At 32.4% G+C, this 26,874-nt stretch overlaps 1 protein-coding gene across 6 annotated transcripts in view; it reads left to right on the top strand.

Annotated features, from left to right (window-relative positions):
• Evi5 (ecotropic viral integration site 5) overlaps nt 1-26,874 on the top strand; it is a 237,974-nt gene that overhangs the window by 170,657 nt on the left and 40,443 nt on the right. For all 6 annotated transcript variants that reach the window (XM_089104326.1, XM_089104325.1, XM_089104323.1 and 3 more), the window contains one exon: nt 17,008-17,281. In XM_089104326.1, coding sequence (XP_088960452.1) covers nt 17,008-17,281 — 274 coding nt within the window. The remainder of the gene's footprint in view (nt 1-17,007; nt 17,282-26,874) is intronic.

The raw sequence follows: 26,874 nt of genomic DNA, 5'->3' as shown, positions 1-26,874 counted from the left end.
TTTTCTTGATTTTTCAAAGTTCATATTTGAATTTCTTTTGTTGAAATGCAAGAGTTGGAATATTTCAGTAGTGTTTCGTTGTGGTTTACCTTGTCAAAGTTACATTTTCCTGATTTTTCAAAGTTCATATTGAATTTCTTTCGTTGAAATGCAAGAGTTGGAATATTTCAGTAGTGTTTCGTTGTGGTTTACCTTGTCACAGTTACATTTTCCTGATTTTTCAAAGTTCATTTTGAATTTGCTTTCGTTGAAATGCAAGAGCTGGAATATTTCAGTAGTGTTTCGTTGTGGTTTACCTTGTCACAGTTACATTTTCTTGATTTTTCAAAGTTCATTTTGAATTTCTTTCAGTTGAAATGCAAGAGTTGTAATATTTCAGTAGTTTTTTGTTTTTATTTTACTTTTAAATTGTACTATTTAATTAATTTTAAGAAGTTCATAGTGAAGTTCTTTAGTTTAAATAAAATAGTTTTAATATTTCAGTAGTGTCTCTTTGTGGTTTACCTTTTCAAAGTAAAATTCTAATTATTTTTAAATGTTATGTTTTAAAGTTCTCCTTTGAGATTTAAGAGTTGGAATATTTCAGTAGTGTCTGGTTGTGGTTTACCTTGTCACACTTACATTTTCTTGATTTTTCAAAGTTCATTTTGAATTTCTTTCGTTGAAATGCAAGAGTTGGAATATTTCAGTAGTGTTTCGTTGTGGTTTACCTTGTCACAGTTACATTTTCTTGATTTTTCAAAGTTCATTTTGAATTTCTTTCGTTGAAATGCAAGAGTTGGAATATTTCAGTAGTGTTTGGTTGTGGTTTACCTTGTCACAGTTACATTTTCTTGATTTTTCAAAGTTCATTTTGAATTTCTTTCGTTGAAATGCAAGAGTTGGAATATTTCAGTAGTGTTTGGTTGTGGTTTACCTTGTCACAGTTACATTTTCTTGATTTTTCAAAGTTCATTTTGAATTTCTTTCGTTGAAATGCAAGAGTTGGAATATTTCAGTAGTGTTTGGTTGTGGTTTACCTTGTCACAGTTACATTTTCTTGATTTTTCAAAGTTCATTTTGAATTTCTTTCGTTGAAATGCAAGAGTTGGAATATTTCAGTAGTGTTTGGTTGTGGTTTACCTTGTCACAGTTACATTTTCTTGATTTTTCAAAGTTCATTTTGAATTTCTTTCGTTGAAATGCAAGAGTTGGAATATTTCAGTAGTGTTTGGTTGTGGTTTACCTTGTCACAGTTACATTTTCTTGATTTTTCAAAGTTCATTTTGAATTTCTTTCGTTGAAATGCAAGAGTTGGAATATTTCAGTAGTGTTTGGTTGTGGTTTACCTTGTCACAGTTACATTTTCTTGATTTTTCAAAGTTCATTTTGAATTTCTTTCGTTGAAATGCAAGAGTTGGAATATTTCAGTAGTGTTTGGTTGTGGTTTACCTTGTCACAGTTACATTTTCTTGATTTTTCAAAGTTCATTTTGAATTTCTTTCGTTGAAATGCAAGAGTTGGAATATTTCAGTAGTGTTTGGTTGTGGTTTACCTTGTCACAGTTACATTTTCTTGATTTTTCAAAGTTCATTTTGAATTTCTTTCGTTGAAATGCAAGAGTTGGAATATTTCAGTAGTGTTTGGTTGTGGTTTACCTTGTCACAGTTACATTTTCTTGATTTTTCAAAGTTCATTTTGAATTTCTTTCGTTGAAATGCAAGAGTTGGAATATTTCAGTAGTGTTTGGTTGTGGTTTACCTTGTCACAGTTACATTTTCTTGATTTTTCAAAGTTCATTTTGAATTTCTTTCGTTGAAATGCAAGAGTTGGAATATTTCAGTAGTGTTTGGTTGTGGTTTACCTTGTCACAGTTACATTTTCTTGATTTTTCAAAGTTCATTTTGAATTTCTTTCGTTGAAATGCAAGAGTTGGAATATTTCAGTAGTGTTTGGTTGTGGTTTACCTTGTCACAGTTACATTTTCTTGATTTTTCAAAGTTCATTTTGAATTTCTTTCGTTGAAATGCAAGAGTTGGAATATTTCAGTAGTGTTTGGTTGTGGTTTACCTTGTCACAGTTACATTTTCTTGATTTTTCAAAGTTCATTTTGAATTTCTTCGTTGAAATGCAAGAGTTGGAATATTTCAGTAGTGTTTGGTTGTGGTTTACCTTGTCACAGTTACATTTTCTTGATTTTTCAAAGTTCATTTTGAATTTCTTTCGTTGAAATGCAAGAGTTGGAATATTTCAGTAGTGTCTGGTTGTGGTTTACCTTGTCACAGTTACATTTTCTGATTTTTCAAAGTTCATTTTGAATTTCTTTCGTTGAAATGCAAGAGTTGGAATATTTCAGTAGTGTTTGGTTGTGGTTTACCTTGTCACAGTTACATTTTCTTGATTTTTCAAAGTTCATTTTGAATTTCTTCGTTGAAATGCAAGAGTTGGAATATTTCAGTAGTGTTTGGTTGTGGTTTACCTTGTCACAGTTACATTTTCTTGATTTTTCAAAGTTCATTTTGAATTTCTTTCGTTGAAATGCAAGAGTTGGAATATTTCAGTAGTGTTTGGTTGTGGTTTACCTTGTCACAGTTACATTTTCTTGATTTTTCAAAGTTCATTTTGAATTTCTTCGTTGAAATGCAAGAGTTGGAATATTTCAGTAGTGTTTGGTTGTGGTTTACCTTGTCACAGTTACATTTTCTTGATTTTTCAAAGTTCATTTTGAATTTCTTTCGTTGAAATGCAAGAGTTGGAATATTTCAGTAGTGTTTGGTTGTGGTTTACCTTGTCACAGTTACATTTTCTTGATTTTTCAAAGTTCATTTTGAATTTCTTTCGTTGAAATGCAAGAGTTGGAATATTTCAGTAGTGTTTGGTTGTGGTTTACCTTGTCACAGTTACATTTTCTTGATTTTTCAAAGTTCATTTTGAATTTCTTTCGTTGAAATGCAAGAGTTGGAATATTTCAGTAGTGTTTGGGTGTGGATTACATTGTCTCAGTTACATTGTCTTGATTTTTCATAGTTTATTCTGTATTTCTTTCGTTTAAATGCATGATTTGGAATATTTCAGTAGTGTGTGGTTCTGGTTTAGCGTATAACAGTTTATGTTTCTTTATTTTTCTTAGTTCATTTAGAATTTATTTCGTTGAAATCTAAGAGTTTGAATATTTCAGTAGTGTTTGGTTGTGGTTTACCTTGTCACAGATACATTTTCATGATTTTTAAAAGTTCATTTTTGATTTCTGTCTTTGAGATGCAAGAGTTGGAATATTTCAGTAGTGTTTGGTTGTGGTTTACCTTGTCACAGTTACATTTTCTTGATTTTTCAAAGTTCATTTTGAATTTCTTTCGTTGAAATGCAAGAGTTGGAATATTTCAGTAGTGTTTGGTTGTGGTTTACCTTGTCACAGTTACATTTTCTTGATTTTTCAAAGTTCATTTTGAATTTCTTTCGTTGAAATGCAAGAGTTGGAATATTTCAGTAGTGTTTGGTTGTGGTTTACCTTGTCACAGTTACATTTTCTTGATTTTTCAAAGTTCATTTTGAATTTCTTTCGTTGAAATGCAAGAGTTGGAATATTTCAGTAGTGTTTGGTTGTGGTTTACCTTGTCACAGTTACATTTTCTTGATTTTTCAAAGTTCATTTTGAATTTCTTTCGTTGAAATGCAAGAGTTGGAATATTTCAGTAGTGTTTGGTTGTGGTTTACCTTGTCACAGTTACATTTTCTTGATTTTTCAAAGTTCATTTTGAATTTCTTTCGTTGAAATGCAAGAGTTGGAATATTTCAGTAGTGTTTCGTTGTGGTTTACCTTGTCACAGTTACATTTTCTTGATTTTTCAAAGTTCATTTTGAATTTCTTTCGTTGAAATGCAAGAGTTGGAATATTTCAGTAGTGTTTGGTTGTGGTTTACCTTGTCACAGTTACATTTTCTTGATTTTTCAAAGTTCATTTTGAATTTCTTTCGTTGAAATGCAAGAGTTGGAATATTTCAGTAGTGTTTGGTTGTGGTTTACCTTGTCACAGTTACATTTTCTTGATTTTTCAAAGTTCATTTTGAATTTCTTTCGTTGAAATGCAAGAGTTGGAATATTTCAGTAGTGTTTGGTTGTGGTTTACCTTGTCACAGTTACATTTTATTGTATTGTTAAAGGTTATTTTGAATTTTTTTCGTTGAAATGCAAGAGTTGGAAAATGTCAAAGGTGTATGATTTGGGTTCACCTTGAAACATTGAGATTTTCTTTATATTTCAACTATCTTTTTTAAAATTTTTAGTTTTCTTTAATTAGCTGTAATATATCATTAGTGTTTGGCTGTGTTTTACCTTGTCACAGTTACATTTTCTTGATTTTTCAAAGTTCATTTTGAATTTCGTTTAATGAAATGCAAGACTTGGAATATTTCAGTAGTGTTTGGTTGTGGTTTACCTTGTCACAGTTACATTTTCTTGATTTTTCAAAGTTCATTTTGAATTTCTTTCATTGAAATGCAAGAGTTGGAATATTTCAGTAGTGTTTGGTTGTGGTTTACCTTGTCACAGTTACATTTTCTTGATTTTTCAAAGTTCATTTTGAATTTCTTTCGTTGAAATGCAAGAGTTGGAATATTTCAGTAGTGTTTGGTTGTGGTTTACCTTGTCACAGTTACATTTTCTTGATTTTTCAAAGTTCATTTTGAATTTCTTTCGTTGAAATGCAAGAGTTGGAATATTTCAGTAGTGTTTGGTTGTGGTTTACCTTGTCACAGTTACATTTTCTTGATTTTTCAAAGTTCATTTTGAATTTCTTTCGTTGAAATGCAAGAGTTGGAATATTTCAGTAGTGTTTGGTTGTGGTTTACCTTGTCACAGCTTACATTTTCTTGATTTTTCAAAGTTCATTTTGAATTTCTTCGTTGAAATGCAAGATTTGGAATATTTCAGTAGTGTTTGATTGTGGTTTACTTTGTCACAGTTACATTTTCTTGATTTTTCAAAGTTCATTTTGAATTTCTATCGTTGAAATGTAAGAGTTGGAATATTTCACTAGTATTAGGTTGTGGTTTACCTTGTCACAGTTACATTTTCTTGATTTTTCAAAGTACATTTTGAATTTCTTTCATTGAAATGCAAGAGTTGGAATATTTCAATAGTGTTTGTTTGTGGTTTACCTTGTCAAAGTTACATTCTCTTGATTTTTCAAAGTTTATTTTGAATTTCTTTAATTGAAATGCAAGAGTTGGAATATTTCAGTAGTATTTGGTTGTGGTTTACCTTGTCACAGTTACATTTTCTTCATTTTTCAAAGTTCATTTTGAATTTCTTTCGTTGAAATGCAAGAGTTGGAATATTTCAGTAGTGTTTGGTTGTGGTTGACCTTTTCATACTTACATTTTCATGATTTTTCAAAGATCATTTTGAATTTCGCTCGTTGAAATGCACGAGCTGGAATATTTCAGTATTGCGTTGATGTGGATTACATAGTCGCAATTACATTTTCTTGATTTTTAAAAGTTCATTTTGAATTTCTTTCGTTGAAATGCAAGAGTTGGAATATTTCAGTAGTGTTTGGATGTGGTTTACCATGTCACACTTACATTTTCTTGATTTTTCAAAGTTCGTTTTGAATTTCTTTCGTTGAAAAGCAAGAGTTGGAATATTTCAGTAGTGTTTGGTTGTGGCTTACCTTGTCACAGTTACACTTTCTTGATTTTTCAAAGTTCATTTTGAATTTCTTTTGTTGAAATGCAAGAGTTGGACTATTTCAGTAGTGTTTGCTAGTGGTTTACCTTGTCACAGTTACATTTTCTTGATTTTTCAAAGTTCATCTGAATTTCTTTCCTTGAAATCCCCCCCTCCAAACTCAAAATTTCTAGGAACGTATTTTCATCATATTTAAATATTTACCTACGTACGCATCACTTAGGTTAGATTAGATTAGAGACGGACAAAAAGTTAGGTGTATGGTTAGGTTAGGTTAGACTATGTACTAGGTACGTAGGCTAACTAGTCTAACCTACGTACCGCCTAACATAATCTAACCTAACCTAACCATACACCTAACTTTTTGTCCGTCTCTAATCTAAACTAACCTAAGTGATGCGTACGTAGGTAAATATTTAAATATGATGAAAATACGTTCCTAGAAATTTTTGAGTTTGGAGGGGGGGGGATTTCAAGGAAAGAAATTCAGATGAAATTTGAAAAATCAAGAAAATGTAACTGTGACAAGGTAAACCACAAGCAAACACTACTGAAATATTCCAACTCTTGCATTTCAACAAAAGAAATTCAAAATGAACTTTGAAAAATCTAGAAAGGGTAACTGTGACAAGGTAAGCCACAACCAAACACTACTGGAATATTCCAACTCTTGCTTTTCAACGAAAGAAATTCAAAACGAACTTTGAAAAATCAAGAAAATGTAAGTGTGACATGGTAAACCACATCCAAACACTACTGAAATATTCCAACTCTTGCATTTCAACGAAAGAAATTCAAAATGAACTTTGAAAAATCAAGAAAATGTAACTGTGACAAGGTAAACCACAACCAAACACTACTAAAATATTCCAACTGTTGCATTTCAACGAAAGAAATTCAAAATGATCTTTGAAAAATCATGAAAATGTAAGTGTGACAAGGTAAACCACAACCAAACACTTCTGAAATCTTCCAACTCTTGCATTTCAACGAAAGAAATTCAAAATGAACTTTGAAAAATTAAAAAAATGTAACTGTGACAAGGTAAACCACAACCAAATACTAATGAAATATTCCAACTCTTGCATTTCAATGAAAGAAATTCAAAATGAACTTTGAAAAATCAAGAAAATGTAACTGTGACAAGGTAAACCACAACCAAACACTATTGAAATATTCCAACTCTTGCATTTCAATGAAAGAAATACAAAATGAACTTTGAAAAATAAAGAAAATGTAACTGTGACAAGGTAAACCACAGCCAAATACTACTGAAATATTCCAACTCTTACATTTCAAGGAAAAAAATTCAGATGAACTTTGAAAAATCAAGAAAATGTAACTGTGACAAGGTAAACAACAAGCAAACACTACTGAAATATTCCAACTCTTGCATTTCAACAAAAGAAATTCAAAATGAACTTTGAAAAATTTAGAAAATGTAACCATGACAAAGGTAAACCACAACCAAACTCTACTGAAATATTCCAACTCTTGCATTTCAACGACAGAAATTCAACATGAACTTTGAAAAATCAAGAAAATGTAACTGTGACAAGGTTAACCACAACCAAACACTACTGAAATATTCCAACTCTTGCATTTCAACGACAGAAATTCAAAATGAACTTTGAAAAATCGAGAGAATGTAACTCTGACAAGGTAAACCACAACCAAACACTACTGAAATATTACGACTCTTGCATTTCCATGAAAGAAATTCAAAATAAACTTTGAAAAATCAAGAAAATGTAACTGTGACAAGGTAAACCACAAGCATACACTACTGAAATATTCCAACTCTTGCATTTCAATGAAAGAAATTCAAAATGAACTTTGAAAAATCAGGAAAATGTAACTGTGACAAGGTAAACCACAGCCAAACACTACTGAAATATTCCAACTCTTGCATTTCAACGAAATAAATTCGAAATGAACTTTGAAAAATCAAGAAAATGTGACTGTGACACGGTAAACCATAACCAAACACTACTGAAATATTCCAGCTCTTGCATTTCAACGAAAGAAATTCAAAATGAACTTTGAAAAATCAGGAAAATGTAACTGTGACAAGGTAAACCACAACGAAACACTACCGAAATATTCCAACTCATGCATTTCAACGAAAGAAACTCAAAATTAACTTTTAAAAATCAACAAAATGTAACTCTGACAAGGTAAACCACAACCAAACACTACTGAAATATTCCAACTCTTGCATTTCAATGAAAGAAATTCAAAATAAACTTTGAAAAATCAGGAAAATGCAACTGTGACAAGGTAAACCACTACCAAACACTAGTGAAATATTCCAACTCTTGCATTTCAAAGAATGAAATTCAAAATGAAGTTTGAAAAATTAAGAAAATGTAACTGTGACAAGGTAAAGCACAACCAAACACTACTAAAATATTCCAACTCTTGCATTTCAACGAAAGAAATTCAAAATGAACTTTGAAAAATCAAGAAAATGTAAGTGCGACAAGGTAAACCGCAACCAAACACTACTGAAATATTCCAACTCTTTCATTTCAACGAAAGAAATTCAAATGAACTTTGAAAAATCAAGAAAATGTAACTGTGACTAGGTAAACCACAACCAAACACTACTGAAATATTCCAACTCTTACATTTCAATGAAAGAAATTCAAAATGAACTTTTAAAAATCAAGAAAATGTAACTGTGACTAGGTAAACCACAACCAAACACTACTGAAATATTCCAACTCTTGCATTTCAACGAAGTAAATTAAAAATGAAATTTTGAAAAATCATGAAAATGTAACTGTGACAAGGTATACCACAATCAAACACTACTGAAATATTCCAACTTTTGAATTTCAACGAAAGAAGTTCAAATGAACTTTGAAAAATCAAGAAAAAGTAACTCTGACAAGGTAAACCACGACCAAACACTACTGAAATATTTCAACTCTTACATTTCAATGAAAGAAATTCAAAATAAACTTTTAAAAATGAAGAAAATGTCAACTGTGACAAGGTAAACCACAACAAAACACTACTGAAATATTCCAACTCTTGTATTTCAACTAAAGAAATTCAAAATGAACTTTAAAAAATTAAGAAAATGTAACTGTGACACGGTAAACCACAACCAAACACTACTGAAATATTCCAACTCTTGGATTTCAACAAAAGAAATTCAAAATGAACTTTTAAAAATCAAGAAAATGTAACTGTGACAGGCAAACCACAACGAAACTTTACTGAAATATTCCAACTCTTGCATTTCAACGAAAGAAATTCAAATGAACTTTGAAAAATTATGAAAATGTAACTGTGACAAGGTAAACCATAACGAAACACTAGTGAAATGTTCAAACTCTTGTATTTCAACGAAAAAAAATTCAAAATGAACTTTGAAAAATCAGGAAATGTAACTGTGACAAGGTGAACCATAACCAAACACTACTGAAATATTCCAACTCTTGCATTTCAACGAAATAAATTCAAAACGAACTTTGAAAAATTAAGAAAATGTAACTGTGTCAAGGTAAACCACAACGAAACACAACTGAAATATTCCAACTCTTGCATTTCAATGAAAGAAATTCAAAATGAACTTTGAAAAATCATGAGAATGTAAGTGTGACAAGGTAAATCACAACCAAACACTACTAAAATATTCCAACTCTTGCATTTCAATGAAAGAAAATCAAAATGAACTTTGAAAAATCAAGAAAATGTAACTGTGACAAGGTAAACCACAACCAAACACTACTAAAATATTCCAACTCTTGCATTTCAACGAAAGACATTCTAAAAGAACTTTGAAAAATCACGAAAATGTGACTGTGACACGGTAAACCACAACCAAACACTACTGAAATATTCCAACTCTTGCATTTCAATGAAATAAATTCAAAATGAACTTTGAAAAATCAAGAAAATGTAACTATGACTAGGTAAACCACAACCAAACACTACTGAAATATTCCAGATCTTGCATTTCAACGAAAGAAATTCAAAATGAACTTTGAAAAGTCAAGAAAATGTAACTGTGACAAGGTAAACCACAACCAAACACTACTGAAATATTCCAACTCTTGCATTTCAACGAAGGAAATTCAAAATGAACTTTGAAAAATCAAGAAAATGTAACCCTGACAAAGTAAACCACAACCAAACACTACTGAAATATTCCAACTCTTGCATTTCAACGAAAGAAATTCAAAATGAACTTTGAAAAATCAAGAAAATGTAACTGTTACAAGGTAAACCACTACCAAACACTAGTGTAATATTCCAACTCTTGCATTTCAACGAAGGAAATTCAAAATTAACTTTGAAAAATTAAGAAAATGTAACTGTGACAAGGTAAACCACAACCAAACACTACTAAAATATTCCAACTCTTGCATTTCAACGAAAGAAATTCAAAACGAACTTTGAAAAATCAAGAAAATGTAAGTGTGAGAATGTAAACCATAACCAAACACTACTGAAATATTCCAACTCTTGCATTTCAACGAAAGAAATTCAAATGAACTTTCAAAAATCAAGAAAATGTAACTGTGACTAGGTAAACCACAACCAAACACTGCTGAAATATTCCAACTCGTACATTTCAAAGAAAGAAATTCAAAATGAACTTTGAAAAATCAAGACAATGTAACTTTGACAAGGTGAACCACAACCAAACACTACTGAAATATTCCAACTCTTGCATTTCAATGAAGGAAATTCAAATGAACTTTGAAAAATCTAGAAAATATAACTCTGACAAGGTAAACCACAACCAAACACTACTGAAATATTCCAGCTCTTGCATTTCAACGAAAATATTCAAAATGAACTTTGAAAAATCAAGAAAATCTAACTGTGACAAGGCAAACCAGTACCAAACACTACTGAAATATTCAAACTCTTGCATTCCAACGAAGGAAATTCAAAATGAACTTTGAAAAATTAAGAAAATTTAACTGTGACAAGGTAAACCACAACCAAACACTACTTAAATATTCCAACTCTTGCATTTCAACGAAAGAAATTCAAAATGAACTTTGAAAAATCAAGAACATGTAATTGTGACAAGGTAAACCACAACCAAACACTACTGAAATATTCCAACTCTTGCATTTCAATGAAAGAAATTCACCACTTTGAAAGTTGAAAATTTTGATATAATCCAAGGGAGAACCTTTATATCAAGTCTTTCATCTAAGGAAATCCTACAAAAGTCGAAAAAGTACTCGAAATATCACCACGTCTCTAATTCATCTTGCATTTCAACGAAAGAAATTCAAAATGAACTTTGAAAAATCAAGAAAATGTAACTGTGACAAGGTAAACCACAACCAAACACTACTGAAATATTCCAACTCTTGCATTTCAACGAAAGAAATTCAAAATGAACTTTGAAAAATCAAGAAAATGTAACTGTGACAAGGACAACCACAACGAAACACTACTGAAATATTCCAACTCTTGCATTTCAACGAAAGTAATTCAAAATGAACTTTGTAAAATCAAGAAAATGTAACTGTGACAAGGTATACCACAACGAAACACTAGTGAAATATTCCAACTCTTGCATTTCAACGAAAGAAATTCAAAATGAACTTTGAAAAATCAGGAAAATGTAACTTTGACAAGGTAAACCACAACGAAACACAACTGGGATATTCCAACTCTTGCATTTCAAAGAAAAAAAAATCAAAATGAACTTTGAAAAATCAGGAAAATGTAACTGTGACAAGGTAAACTACAACATCACACTACTGAAATATTCCAACTCTTGCATTTCAACGAAAGAAATTCAAAATGAACTTTGAAAAATCAGGAAAAAGTAACTGTGACAAGGTAAACCACAACGAAACACTACTGAAATATTCCAACTCTTGCATTTCAACGAAAGAAATTCAAAATGAACTTTGAAAAATTAAGAAAATGTAACTTTGACAAGGTAAACCACAACCAAACACTACTGAAGTATTCCAAATCTTGTATTTCAAAAAAAGAAATTCAAATGAACTTTGAAAAATCAAGAAAATGTAACTGTGACAAGGTAAACAACAACCAAACACTACTGAAATATTCCAACTCTTGCATTTTAACGAAAGAAATTCAAAATGAACTTTGAAAAGTCAAGAAAATGTAACTGTGACAAGGTAAACCACAACCAAACACTACTGAAATATTCCAACTCTTGCATTTCAACGAAAGAAATTCAAAATGAACTTTGAAAAATCAAGAAAATGTAACTGTGGCAAGGTAAACCACTACCAAACACTACTGAAACATTCCAACTCTTGCATTCCAACGAAAAAAATTCAAAATGAACTTTGAAAAATCAAGAAAATGTAACTGTGTCAATGTAAACCACAATCAAACACTACTGAAATATTCCAACTCTCGCATTTCAACGAAAGAAATTCAAAATGAACTTTGAAAAATCAGACCTTTGGAGGGGGAGGGGCCGGGGGAGGGGGTCGTTCTGTGTCTCAGTGCACAAAAAAAGTATAAGAAATAGGGGAGGGAAGGGGAGGGGAGGAGGGGAGGAGGGAGGAGGGAGGGAGGAGGAGGAGGAGGAGGAGGAGGAGGGGATGGGAGGAGGAGGAGGAGGGAGGAGATGGAGGGAGAGGGGCTCCTTTGGGGGGCCAAAGGGGGGAGGGGCCCTTTGGGCCCCGGGGGGGGTCTGGGGGAACCTTGAGAGCCGGGGGCCCTTTGGGAGCCCAGTGGACCTTTGAAGACCGGTGGCTTCCTTCGGGGTTGGGGTAGAGGGATCGGAACCTTTGGGGTTGGGGTAGAGGACCTCACAACACTGTTCAATTGAAACTTGTGTATTATAACGACCACACTCAAAACCTCTTCCAAAATCTCTTCAAAAATCATATTTTATAATGTCTCTAAGTGTTTCGCCGAAATAATTCCATAAAATAGCTAAAACGGTTTCGCCAAAATTACCCCCCCAACGGAATTTCAGCATGTTCCTTTTGTTTGGCATCTCTGCGCTAATGCATTTCAAATTATTTGGAAACCTTTTCACGCGCTAAGATCAAAACATCTGCCTCGGAAACGATTCTCTTGTTAGAACTCCAAATTAATTCCCCTTTCATGAATCAATTCTCTATAGAACAACAAATTAATTCCCCTTTTGTGTCAATCAATCAATCATGACATCATGTGTGATCTAACTGTTTCTCGGTGACAATTCTCTTTGGAAATGCAAGGACATTAATTAACTTGACGTCATCTGTCAGACATTAATTAACTGTTTCCCGGGAACTCGTAACATTTGGCTCGGAAACAACAACAAATACTATTTCTGGATCATAACATCTGGCTCGAATAACAACAACAAATACTATTTCTGGATCATAACATCTGCCTCGAAGAGGAAGGAAATGTCATTAACTGTTTCACGGAACCTCATAACATCTGGCTCGAATAACAACAACAAATACTATTTCCGGATCATAACATCTGCCTCGAACAGGAAGGAAATGTCATTAACTTTGCTTCGAACAACAACAACATTGACCTTGGCATTTTGCCTCGGAAACAATAACAACATTGACCTTCGCTAAGAGCGTGCCAAAAACACACCTGGAGAAAGAGGTCATTGACCGATTACGCAATCATTCTCCCTAATGACTCTATGCCCATATATGGTGTGGGTACCGGAGTAGCACCCCCATCTCTACTGCTAATCATTTTTCGTATCTACCCCTCTTAAATAAATGAAGTTATTTAACACTTTCCCTACTCTTCTCTTAAAGCTTCCTAAAGTTGTTTTTCTTTTCTAAAAGTCTTATCCTATTCAAGAGCGGATCCAGTTTTTTTCTTTTTTTTGGGGGGGGGGGGCATAATAGGTTGCTCTGATAAACTGGCAAACAAAGAAATATCAGTAATTTAAAGGGAACCATACGTCGTAGGTAGGTAGTGAATATGGTCGCAAATTTAATCTAAAATCTGGTGAGGATTAAGTTCTAATATATCAGTTGAAATTAAAATGACGTAAAAATATTGATACAAAACATATAAAGTTATAAAAACCAACCCGCCATAAAAAAAATAAATTCTGTTCACTATATACAAAAAATTTTATATTTAATATTTTCTGCATAATTTTTAGTCTGTATACTCCAGCCCATTATAGTGAGTTATTCAAGCTTTGTATTGTAAAAAAAATTAGTCTTCAACCATCTTTTGGAGTCATGCATTCTTTGTGACTAATTGTATTGGTCAAACCATTTAGTATGTCGCCTAACTATATGGCATCGCTTATAACTATGATAGTAATGAAGAGTAGGAAATGAGGATTAAGATACAATCGTATATGCGTAAAAGATTAAGCAATAAATATTAGTTCGTTTAGGGGTGTAAAAAGAAACATTGAATAAAGAAATAGAAATACATAGAAGACATTTAAAACAAGGGTTTTAAGCATAGGCAAGTAGACATTAGCTAATCACTATTTCTTTTTAGAAATGGTGTTTTAATGAACAGTGTTAACTTTGACGAAATCTCAAAAAGTTACAAATCAAAATTTCGCTTTTCATAGCAATATAGCGTATCTTTCCACTTTTTAAAGTTCGATATATTTTGCTTAAACTATAGAATTCACAATTTTATAAAAAAAAGTCAATTTCTCTAGTTTAGAGCTCTTCGTTTGTATCTTCTCTTCTATTCATCCGAAAATAAATCCATATCTATTCATCTATTCATCCAGAAAAATATTAACTCTAATAAAGATGCATGTATGTATGGGCTTCAAACTAAGTATATGATTCCAAATACCCCTTAAAGAAATGAATAATGATGTATTTATTATTTTTGCACTTGATAGGTGTAGATTGGTGATTTAAATTCTCAGGGTTTCAAGCTGTGGTAGATTTTTAATAATTTTTTTTTTCATTTTGAAATTTTTAGGTATTCAATTCAAACTTTTAAATCTCGATATTTTTGTTGAGCACAAAGATAAAAAATTGATATTCGGTCAAAATTTAGCACTAAGTCAGAGAATTGTCCTGAAAACTTTGATTCATAGACTAATAATCTTGGAAATATGATAAGATGGCATGTACCAAAATAAGCATAGAAATCCTCAGCTGTATATATAGCCGTATATAAAATTTTAGTCCTTATACAAATATAAGGGCAAGTCCTTATACAAAACATAAACAAGTCCTTATACAAAAACATAACTATATTTTGTGTCTGGTTAGTATTGAGAAGGTGATAAATTCTGAAGTAATATTGTAGTTGCATTCCATTTCCGTTGTGAATTTCCACTTTTTTTCAACATGTCATTAGTAAATGTTTAAAAAAATCGATACCATTCCACTGATTTAGACTGAGAATTCAGAGACCCCTCTATTCCGGCTAGATAAAAAAAAATAAAAACAGTTATTTGCCTTCTTTTATAAACAATTTTTTGAAAATCTATGTTACTTGAATGATTACTCCGACCTTTAAAAGAGTATTTCGAATCATATACTTAGTTTTAAGTGCATACTTATACGAACCTTCATTCAAATTAAGATATTCCTTAAGATTTTTGCCTTTATTCTAATGTTTTAGTATGAACAGAGGTAGTGATATGTCATGTAACCCATAACTTTAATTAGATGAAAATTGAGAGTAAAGTGGACACTTTTTTCTAATCGAAATCCAAAATGTAAATTAATAATATTCTTGTCTCTTGCATTTACTTTCTTTTGTACAAACTCCCCAAAAAAACAACAATGTTGTAAAAACCACCCCGCTTCACAAAAAAAGAAACCAAATTTTATGACTGCCAAAAAAAACTAATGATATCAATTTCTTCCCCTCTGTGCCATAGCAAGACTCGAAAACCAATTTTTGATAGTAAAAAGAAGTTTAAATATTATTTTTTTCAGCCCTGTTGTGAGAGCAAAATCCTGAAATATTATTTCGACAGCCTAAAGTAGTTATGATTTTGAGTTTCCCCTTCTTTTTAATATGAAATGAAGATTTTCACCCTCCCAGTTGGCTTTTCTGGTAATACGGACAGGTTCTTGTCATAAATCTAAATTTAAATAAATAATTTTAGGCGATACGCGTCATCAGGAAAGTATAACAGAGACCACACAGAGTAACTGAAACTTTGTTTCGAACTTGTTTGCAAAAAGGAACAGTCTTAATAGTTAAAAACTTATTTATAACTCAAGTATTATAAACCAATTACGAAAAATAACTTTAAAGTGTTGCAGTGTCCAAACTCCAACCGGAGCACAGTGGCGGATCCAGGGGAGGGGTGAAGGGGGCGCGCCTCCCCTAACGTAGTCTAAAGTAGTACAATTTACTTAATTAACGCAAGATTGCGTCAATTAAACTTGCTCCTAACGCAAGTTTATCGGATCAACCTATTTTGCGCCCCTCCCTAAAAAAAATCCTGGATCCGCCTCTGACGGAGCAAGAGGTCCCAACCCAAACCCCAAATCTACAACTACGTTGGGGGGGGCGCCCCTCCTTCTGGATCCGTCACTGATCCTATTTATGGTTGGTTTTTCTTCTCAGTGTTTTGTTTGTTAGCAAATATAATTTCAGGATTTATTGATCTCATCAAATAATATTTGATACGTTTTGCCTCTATTTTTAATACGTTTTGCCTCTATTTTTAATACGTTTTGCCTCTATTTTTAATACGTTTTGCCTCTATTTTTTTATTGCTTTTAGTTCCTCATTGTCATCGATTCTCATCTTCTCAACACATCCCATTTTCTCAAAGGCAAAACACATGTTTTGCCTTTCTTTTTTTATTTTTATTGCTTTTAGTTCCTCATTGTCATCGATTCTCATCTTCTCAACACATCCCATTTTCTCAAAGGCAAAACACATGTTTTGCCTTTCTTTTTTTATTTTTATTGCTTTTAGTTCCTCATTGTCATCGATTCTCATCTTCTCAACACATCGATAACAAAAGAAGAGATAGTTAATCATTTTTTTCATATGAAGGCGTGTGAAATCAATGCTGATTTACTGGATCTTTTCCCTAGTCGCGTCTCAAAGTTTTCTAAACTTGTTTATCCTTTCAACACTGTTCTCTCACCGCAATCCTTATTTGCTTAAAATTTTGCATTTCATAGCTTCTGGTTTGTTACCAAAGTTGGTCCGGGATTTAGTATGCTGGTGCAATGATATATGCTGTAATCGAAAGCTTTTTTTGCCTTCTTAAAAATTTTTTTTATTTGCTTTTTCTTCCCCGTTTTATTCTCTTTTGACGCTTCGATAACAAAGATAAGCAGATAATCATTTTTCATATCACCCCCTTGTAAACCAACGATGATTTATTGTACCTTTTTCTCTAGTCTTGTCTGAAAGCTTTCTATACATGTTTTTTTTTTTATACAGGGTAATGGATGCTTTCCTAGTTGACGGCTTAGAAGTTATTTTTCGCGTCTCCCTAGCTATCCTTCAATCCGGAAAACAGGACTTGCTTTCACTGGATATGGAAGGGATGCTAAAGTACTTTCAAAAGGAAACACCTCAGAAGTTTGATGCTCAAATTGATGGCTTTATGAATTTAGCCTATGGTTTTAAGTATAGCGCGAAGAGGATGAGGAAACTAGAGAAGGAATATGCAGCTCATAGAGCGAAAGAGCTGGAAGATCAAGAAGAAGTTCGGGTATGTTTTTCTTGTCATTTGGGATTTTCTCAAGACGTTGTATATTGTTGCTTTGTTGAAGTATATAAATTTATTTTATGAAAAATATTTTCATTTTATTTATAATTTTATCAAATGAAAAGAGAATAAAAGCTCAGTACAAAACAAAATTGCAATATTAAACAATTATGATAAATATTGACTTTATAATAAATAATATATTATAATGGTAATATACGCACAAAAATAATGGTAATGCAACACATACACACATATCACGATTGATCTGCATGCGAAAAAGTTTTTAAGAAAGAAGTTTTATAGGATGACAATGATAAATAAAGATCAAATAAATGAATTAATGCATAATCCACCAACGCAATAATTTGTTTTATAGTAGTAATTATTATTATTTATTAGAAAACCTGTTATACAAAAAAAGTAAAAGACGGAGCAATAAGTGCAAAAAAAGAAGAAATACACATAAACTTAGCAGTTATAGGCTACATCATGGTTTAGTGACGAACTCTGGAGCTAAGATCTAAATCAGCTCTGAGAACAAATTACAAAAATCCAGAAAGAAAAACTATTATACACTGCAGTGCAGGTACGCGATATGTTTTTTTTTGAGCTCGCAAATACTGAACAAACATGAGCAATATGAACATCATTGCATCAAGCCGCAATTGGTAAAAATTAACCCAAATAATCATCAGTGAATTTAAAATATACAGTAGATAATCATATCAACCATTCTAAATATGACAAGAAACGGTAAAACAATTAAACGACACTCTCGCCCAATAGTAATGCTGCTACTCCTTAATATTTTTGCTGTAAATTTGACTACTTCGATATCCTTGGTACTCTTTTCTTAGATTCCTTTTTTTGTAATTTGATGATTATAGATCTGCTTTTGAGTTTTCGAAGATTGCCACCCTTAGAGGTCGTCGTTTTCTACTGACGCGTTTCGGGTAGTCTACTCTTGGCAGTTCTAAGCACCAACATCCTCTACCCCCCCCCCCTGCTAACCCAGAAGTTAAAACCAGGATGACAAGCAAAATTAGTGAGACTATAGTGCAGAACTGACTGGCTGTAAAATTTGTGGCGTTTTTAATAGTGCCGTTAGTAAATGCCATAAGGCTATGAATGTAAAAGACAGTGGTGTTTATTTTACGATTTTTACTAGACTTGTTTTGAAAGAAAATATTCTGGATCTTATCTTTTTCCTTCTTGCTTTCTAAAGTTCCCCTTAAATACCCCTTCGGTGGAGTAGAGGTGGATCTAGAAGGGTATTTATTTAAGTGGTAGATGTAGAGGCAATTTCTAGAATTACCCTTTAAATAAAGACCAAGACCACGCTACTTTTCCACTACACAAATATGAAAAGGGAATATAGAGAGGAATTATTCATTTGCAATCAACTATTGGTTTGCGATGCAATGAGGCCAAATCATTTTTAATTTAATTTATGTATAATATGGTTAGTGATTATTCTGCTATTTATACAAATAACAAAGGTAATACAGCGTGGAATATCCTTTCTTGGTATAATCTTGGATTTGCTTTTGTTTGGATGAATTGATTCGTGTTAAACCTGTCTTTTATTTCTTCTAAAATACCTTCTTTTTCCTTTTTTTTAGCTTATTAAAACTCTCTCTAACTTATCATGTCAATGACTTATTGTTATTTAGTCGAGAAACCCTGTTCGTTGGCCATGTAAAATAAAGAAGTTTCATTAGTTTTTCATTAAGCAAAGTCATAGTTTAATTTTCCTTAATCACTCGTGTAAAAACCACAAATTATTTTGTCATCAATTGACGTCAACAAAACTCATTTATATTAATTGAAATAATAAGAAACCCATAGTGTCATTAAAAATAAACAAATCATGAAATTTAAATAAATCTGAACAATATTGAACGTGCAATAAGAAGTAATAATCTCATGAACAGTTTAGTCCTGTTTTTTATTTGCTCTTTAACTAGACAAAGAGCCCGTGGGATGACAGACGTTAAAAGGGGCAAAAAGCCGTAGCCGATTCTCGTTTTATGAAGAGTGAAAAACTATTTCTGACCCCTTCCCCTAAGCACAAAATTGTAATTTAACATACCTATCCCCCCCTAAAAAACACTCCCTTAAAGTTTCGACTCGATCCCCCTGCCCCCGCCGAAAATGTTCAGTCAGTCAATTTCGCACATTGGTATATCTCCTTACACCCACCAAACCGGAAAAGCCTTCCTGTGAGTTTCAAACCAATCCCCAGCCGTGAGACAAAGCTACCGTAGATAGGTTTATCGCAATTCCATGCAAAAATAAAACTGCATAATTTTGGTAAACTTTTATTGCTCGCTTGTGCAGCGGAAACAAATTCGCTTTAGAGCTCAGGTACCCTGGATTGCCACCGTTGGTGATTTATCACCAAATTTGGTGTTTTGTACTCCTTTGGGATTCATTTTTGGCGATTTTCTTCTTTAATTTGGTGATTTTCTACAGAAGTTATTAGCATTTGATATATGATTAGTTTTACTGTTATACTGAGGTGAAGCAGTCGGTGACTTTCATATTTTGTGTCTTTTTAGTCTGTTTTGCAAAGGGATGGCGTTATTTTGGGCTGGTCTATGTCCGTTTGGCACTGGGATTCCATATCTGTGGTTATAGGAGACAGCAAAAAATTTGAAATCAAATAAATGCCATGTCATATGTAGGCTAGCAACGAATTGAGCCTGAAGGCCAGGTGCCTATGGCGTAACATCACATGATTTGTTTTTCGGAAGTGATTGGCTGAGAGTTACCGACATTACCAGTTATATAAAGCAATATTATTATTATCAGCATGAAAAAACAACTAGCCAGTAGAGTCAGGGTGAAAGCACTAGTTTTGTTCAAAGTTTTTGGCAAAGTTGTCTTTTTGTACTTATTTAGTAGTAATAACCTATGCTTCTTTCCTTACTACTTAAACGGGACTTATTTTGACAGTTTTGAGCAAACAAAAAACCTCATTTTCTGGTATTTATTTTTGCATGTAGCGTATATAAATTAAATAAACAGCTTATACCTGAAATATCTTGAAAACAACCTATTTTTAAAAGAGGTTAGTGCTCATGGTAACTTATCTCTAACTAACGTCCATCTTTGTGGACAGGCACGTAACAGGATTTGTATCTGTGGAGGGAACGCAATTTCAAGAAAATTGCAGAAAAAAGGCGAAATGCATGGAAAATATTAGAGGTTTTAGGAAAAAATTAAAATCTCATTCTTTTCGACAGAGACAAAAAGCGAACCTTCTCTATTCTTTGAACCCTCTCTGTGTTTTTGATAAAGAAAGAAGGGCTCCATATTTTTGATAAAGAGCAGTTACACCAATTAGCTTTTGATGTAGGAGAAACTAATACATAGATAGTAGATAAGGGAAATATTTTGTTCCTCTACCCCTCCCCCATTCAGGCACATACACATAATATTTTCGGGGAGGGGAAATAATAAAAACAAACTATAATTAATTCCATAAAAAGTGCTCCGAAATTCGGAAATTTATGATTTTGGGAGAGTGCTCGGGACCCGAGGCTCTCCCTCTGCCCCGTCACTTCCCTAACATCAAGTTTACAATTTCTTTACTGACAAAGAAGCAAGCTTTTGACACTCAAGACCTTGTCATATATACTATTTTACAGGGGCATCGTTTGTGGGTGGCAAGGGGGGGGCAGTTGCCCCTACCCCCTAATAATGTGGAGAAAAAATATTATACATCCCTTGACCTTTGACTATCCAGATATGGACGCCTTTTGCCCCCCCCCCCCCCAATAAAAATGCTGGAGATTTGCCCCTGCTATTTTAAATTCCGTAATACCGCCCGTGAAACCCACAAATTTTTTCACAACCTACTGGCGTCACCATAGCTGTATTTATATTAATTAATATTTTACGGAAAACTGTATTGTCATGACCAATAAATAAATTATAAAGTTCTCGTAAATTAGGTAATGATTAATTATGTAAATTATGTAAAACGATGCATGTAAAATGTTCACTCAGGGAAAATCAAACAAATCAATAAAGATACAGGGTAGAGTTGGTTATAATTGTGACAGAAATATGTTTAGAGTCGGACAGCGTTGCCAACGCGGTACAATTGTATTGTTTTTGATACAAATTAGAAGTTCAGGTGCAGCAAGGTACATTTGGAATTTTGGGGGTACAATACAGATTTTCCTGTATATTTAGGTTTTACTTTCTCCATATTTTTCTTCTTGTTACGGTAAATTTTTAATCCGCTGTTCACATACTACAAATTAACTTCTTGTAGTACAATTTTAGTTGGAAAACTGGCACTGTTTATTTGAAAGCGTTGACGATGCTGGAGTTCCCTGGACGCTGGAAGGCGTTGGAAAAAATTCGCAGTCAGGCTTCGTAACCTGGAATTCCATTTTAAATATAAAAATACTTTTTGCTCAAAGACACAAGTTGTGCTGCTAATGTGTCAGCAGATTTTAGAAATCTGTCGAATTCTGCTACTGGGAGCTTTGGAACTTTTTTCATACCTGACCTGGAATATCGGTAAATTTTGTGAATGAATTAAGTAAATAAACTAGCAAGAATCTGGCTTTTTTTTGCTTTTTTTAAATTTTGAAATTTGGAATGGGAAACATTATATAAGGGATATAACCTTCTAGGATATGAATATTTTTACAATAATTGGTTGGATTTACTAAACGTTCAAGAAAATTTGTCGGTTTTTAATTTCTGCTTTATTGCTATATATTCGGTTATAACAGAAATATATATACAAGGAAGGATAAGGTGATTGAGAGCCCCCCTTCCATCTTTGTAAACATTCAATACACCAAATTTTTAGAATGGAATAAATAAGAACTAATCCCCGCCTCTTGGCGTGGGTAAAAAGTTCTGTCGTTAGATTTCAATGACTTTTTTTTGCGAGATCAAAGCTTAGAAGAACGCATGTTTGAAAAGTATTTGATGACAATTGACCTGCCTGCCTTAGGTCTTTAGGGAATTCTTCAGAGTATTTGGTGTCAAATTAGCAATAACACAAATTCAGTGTCATATTATTACAAATTGTTCAATTTTAATTCATTAAAAAATATTGATAATATACAAATAATATCAAAACACATTATATAATTTCAGACAAAATATCAAAATGCAAATAATATTACAATTATTAAAAACAGTAATCCCGTATTCAAGATGACAAAATTCAGTGATTTTTGTATTTTGAATCACCTACTGATTTGAAACACTTGTTCTGTGCCTCTAGCAAAAAAAATCAGTATCATATTATTCAGTGTTAATTGGATATTAAAAATATTAATTTTATACAAATAATATAAATACACAATTTCAATATTCAAGATGAGAGAATTCAGTATCTTCTGAATTTTGATTCGCTCACTGAATTAAAATCACTTATTCTTGTGTGTATAGCAAAAAAAAGAAAATTCAATGACATATTATTACATATTGTTCAATACTAATTGGATGTCAGAAATAGCAATAATATATAAATAATATTAAAATAAATTGTATCAAAATAATGTCAAATATATTGTATCAAAATACATTCAATGTCATATTATTAGGCCTACACAGCGTTCAATATTGATTCGATATCAGAAACAGTAATAATATACAAATAATATCATAACCCATTAAATAATTTCAAATACAATGACTATAAAACATAAATATCAATATACAAATAATATTGCTGGTATTTCAAATATCAATTCTATGTTCAACATGACAAATTTCTGTATAATGAATCCAATGTTTTACAACTGAATGTTAATTACTGGTATTCACAATCATACTAGCCATTGTCCTTGTGTTTCCACTACTCATTACAGGGTTGCCACCTGTACCACGCAAGTACTATTTTAGCACTATTTCATTATGTGTAGCATTGTAACACGTGCTCAGGTTTGCCATATGTAGCACGAAAGTGCTATTTTAACACTTTTAGCACTATTACAGTCAGTTTTTTTTACAGTGGCACCGAAAATCGCTTTGTAGCACGCATATTTGTGCGATTGTAGCACTTTAGGAACTGACCCTGGTGGCAACCCTGACTCATTATTCCGATTCTCTCTATCCTTTGTCTTATAAAACATGTTTATCGAACAAATTAGACTAATGATCAGGTCGAAGAATGAGGGGATAAAGTAACCGAAACTGAATCAATTCAGCCGCTTGATTGATGAGCAAGAGAAAAAAAAATGGATGTTTCCAAGAAGAAAGATAAAATCAATCAGTACAAATCTCCTGTGTTCTACTTACTTTAAAAAGAAGAAATTTAAAGCACAATCTAAAGAAAACATGAATGGGATTAATAAAGGAAAGTAGACCTGAATAGCAATATAAATGGCAACAAGGATTGTATATATATACAATAATATAGCTCTCTTGAGATGCCTCGTGACAGTGCAATGAGTTAAGCTGCTCCCAAAGAGAAAGGAAGACTTATAAAAGGTTGGATCTTTGGAGATTTAACATGTGAAGATAAAGATTAAAAACCACTAGCGCCAATTATAGCGTAGCGTCCGGCGGCTTCATTAAAAAGTCGAAACTTTAAAAAAATATTTGGTATTATCAGGGTTAAAGCTGACGTTTCTATGTTAGTGATAATGAATCGGCATCTAAATTTTCAATAATTTTTATAGTCGAAATTACAAAGCAGGTCTTGCTAGCTCTTGGTAAGTAGGCTAGTTGACTTCAAGCTTATAAGCCTACTGGGGATCAATATTCTGTGCTCTTTACTCTTCCCTGCACTTTCTTCTTCTTCTTGTTTTGATTAGTATCTAGAAGATTTCGCATAATCTCGTCATCGGAATGAAATTCCGAGCCCTGCAGTGTGTTGCTACAGCAAGGTTTGAATTCTGGGTCCCGTATAACAAACTTAAGACCAATCCCACTACAATGCACTACAAGACTCCCCTGCATTTGATAGTAACTGAAAAAACAAGTATTTCGCAATTTTAGGTTAGCGAAGTCGCCAACTTTAGATGGCCTTGATAGTTTTTTTGTTTACACTAGTGCCAGTGTCCACTTTTTTAAGTGTCCCATACTCTTTGGCCGCGTCTGGAGACCTCGGAAGCTAATGTTCAATGACAAAATCCTTGTTTTCTCACCCTTTTTTTTGTTTTATTTTTCTTTTATTATTTCTTTTCTCTCTTAGCTTCATATTTCAATGTTTAAACCAGCTTGCTGCAATACACTGAAGAATTTTCGATCCTCAAAGTAAAAATAGCTAAGAAACTGTGAAGTTTACGGTGCTTTTATTGTCCTCAGTTGGCCTTTTGCTGCGATTGATTATTTATTTTATTGATAATAATTTATATTTTTATTATTTTATAATAACGCTTCTTAAGCACTGATGTCTCTGCAGTTGAAAGCGTCGAAAAAAGAACATAGTTGAACAGAATATAGTTGAACAGTTTAAGAGAATATGGTTTAACGGTTGAAAAGAATATAGTTGAACAGTTGAACATAATATAGTTGAACAGTTGAACATAATATAGTTGAACAGTTGAACAGAATATAGTTTATTTATTAATATATTCTCTGAGGCCAACCTGACTCTTATACATGATAATGGTAATAAGCTTACCTAAGCTATGGATGTCAGGTATTGTGTTATATTGGAATGATAATTTCGATAGGACCTGTGCCTGGACCTGTGATAACACAATACCTGACATCCATAGCTTAGGTAAGCTTATTACCATTATAATGCAAAGAATATAGTTTAACAGGTGAACAGAATATAGTTGAAAAGTTTAACAGAATATAGTTTAATAGGTGAACAGAATATAGTTGAACAGAAGTATAATATAGAATCGACATGAAAGGTGCTCTTCTTTTTTACCTTTTTTACATCTTTTAAATCTTTTGAGTTAATTTCCTTATTTCTTAAATTGGTAAATCATATATACATCACTTAAAACAATCAAAAACTACCCCGAAAACTACCCCGAAAAACATATTTTAAGAATGTTGCAGTACATTAAAATACCTATACACATAATCTAAAGATTTCTTCAAATACATTTTGCAGGTTTAGAAAAACAGTCGATAAGTCAGTCGACTTTATTCCTGTTTAGAAAAACCTCAAATTAATTAAAAAAAAGTCTAATTAGATAAAATATATCTTAAGTAGCTGCTGTAGATTAAAAAATTTAGAAGTTGAAGCTACAGCTTCTTGAAACACAGTTTTTAGGCTTAGAAAGAGTGTTAATGATATAATTTAATTTGTTCTTGGGTAGAAAACCCGCTTTAGAAACTTCCAGCCAAATAAGATGTATCTTGAGTGGCCGCAGTAGATTAAAAGTTGGATTAGCGGAAACTAAGGCTTCTTGAAACGTAGTTTTTAGGCTTAGAAAGGAAGTTGATGATTTAATTTACTTTATTCTTGAGCAGAAAATTAACTTTAGAAGTAACAAAAGCTTCCAGTCACACAAGATGTATCTTGAGTGGCTGCAGTAGATTAAAATGTTTATTAGCAGAAGCTATGGCTTCTTGAAGCGCAGATTTTAGGCTTAGAAAGACAGTTAATGATCTAATTTTATTTGTTCATGGATATTATTGGTGGATTAAAATACATATTGGGAGAAGCTAATGCTTCTAGAAATCCAGATTTTTTGCTTAGGAATGCGGTATATAACGAATCCCATATCGCTAAATGGATATTTGATTTTTTTTTTTTTTTCTTTTTTTTTATTAGACTAGATTCTTTAAAGAGATGAAGTTTCATAAAATACTTTAAAAATGCAAACCAAGATGATGAATGAAAGTGAGTTTTATTTAGTTAAATTTACCGGATGATTACTTTTCTATAGCAATTTAAGCAAATATGTGAGGCGTCTGTTATCTTTTCCTATCGGGGAATAAACGTTTAACTTTTTTATGTTCTGTGGAGCAGCGTTGCCATCGCTTTGAAATATGCTCTACCATTTTTTCGACTAAAATTGCACCGTAAGAGACTAATTTGTACCATCTGAACAGCAGTTGTTTGCCGTAACAAGTAGAAAATTTTCAATAAAATAAAACTTGCAACTGATATCTGAGTAAAAAAAGGAGCAAGCAAAACCAGTGTGTGTACCGGAAAATTTGATCGTACCAAAAATATTCCAAATGTACTGCATTGTGCCAGGATTCGAAATTGTACCAAAAACGGTCCAATTGCACTGCGTTGGCAACACCGCTGTGGAGTAGTAAAAATTTGTAATCTAGTCATAAAAACACGACAAGTAAATGTATCTGGGAGATAATAGTATACTTTTTTTCTTTGAACATATTATCTGACAGTGATAGTGAGCGGGAATTTTTTTCTCCCAGTTTTATTTTGTTGGGAATCAGGTTGTATTTTTTATTGAAATTATGGATGAACAATAATAATTCCGGTACTTGTATTTAAACCCCCTACCACTCAAGTTTTCATTCAATGACGCATTATAGGACCGTTTTTTTTCCTCAGTTTATCTTAGCTTTGCGTGAGACAAGACACAGAGAAGTGACAGAATAGATGAAAAATATTTAATTTGGGCTATATCTTTGCACATTAGGGGGGGGGGTTAAAGTATTTGGAGAGTGTGAAG

The sequence above is a fragment of the Artemia sp. Qi Xiang Cuo genome, chromosome 18, assembly GCF_049724085.1.
Source record: "Artemia sp. Qi Xiang Cuo chromosome 18, ASM4972408v1, whole genome shotgun sequence".
NCBI classification, from domain to species: Eukaryota; Metazoa; Arthropoda; class Branchiopoda; order Anostraca; family Artemiidae; genus Artemia; species Artemia sp. Qi Xiang Cuo.
The sequence above is the reverse complement of the archived record's forward strand: the minus strand, read 5'-3'. Positions and strand labels throughout refer to the sequence as shown.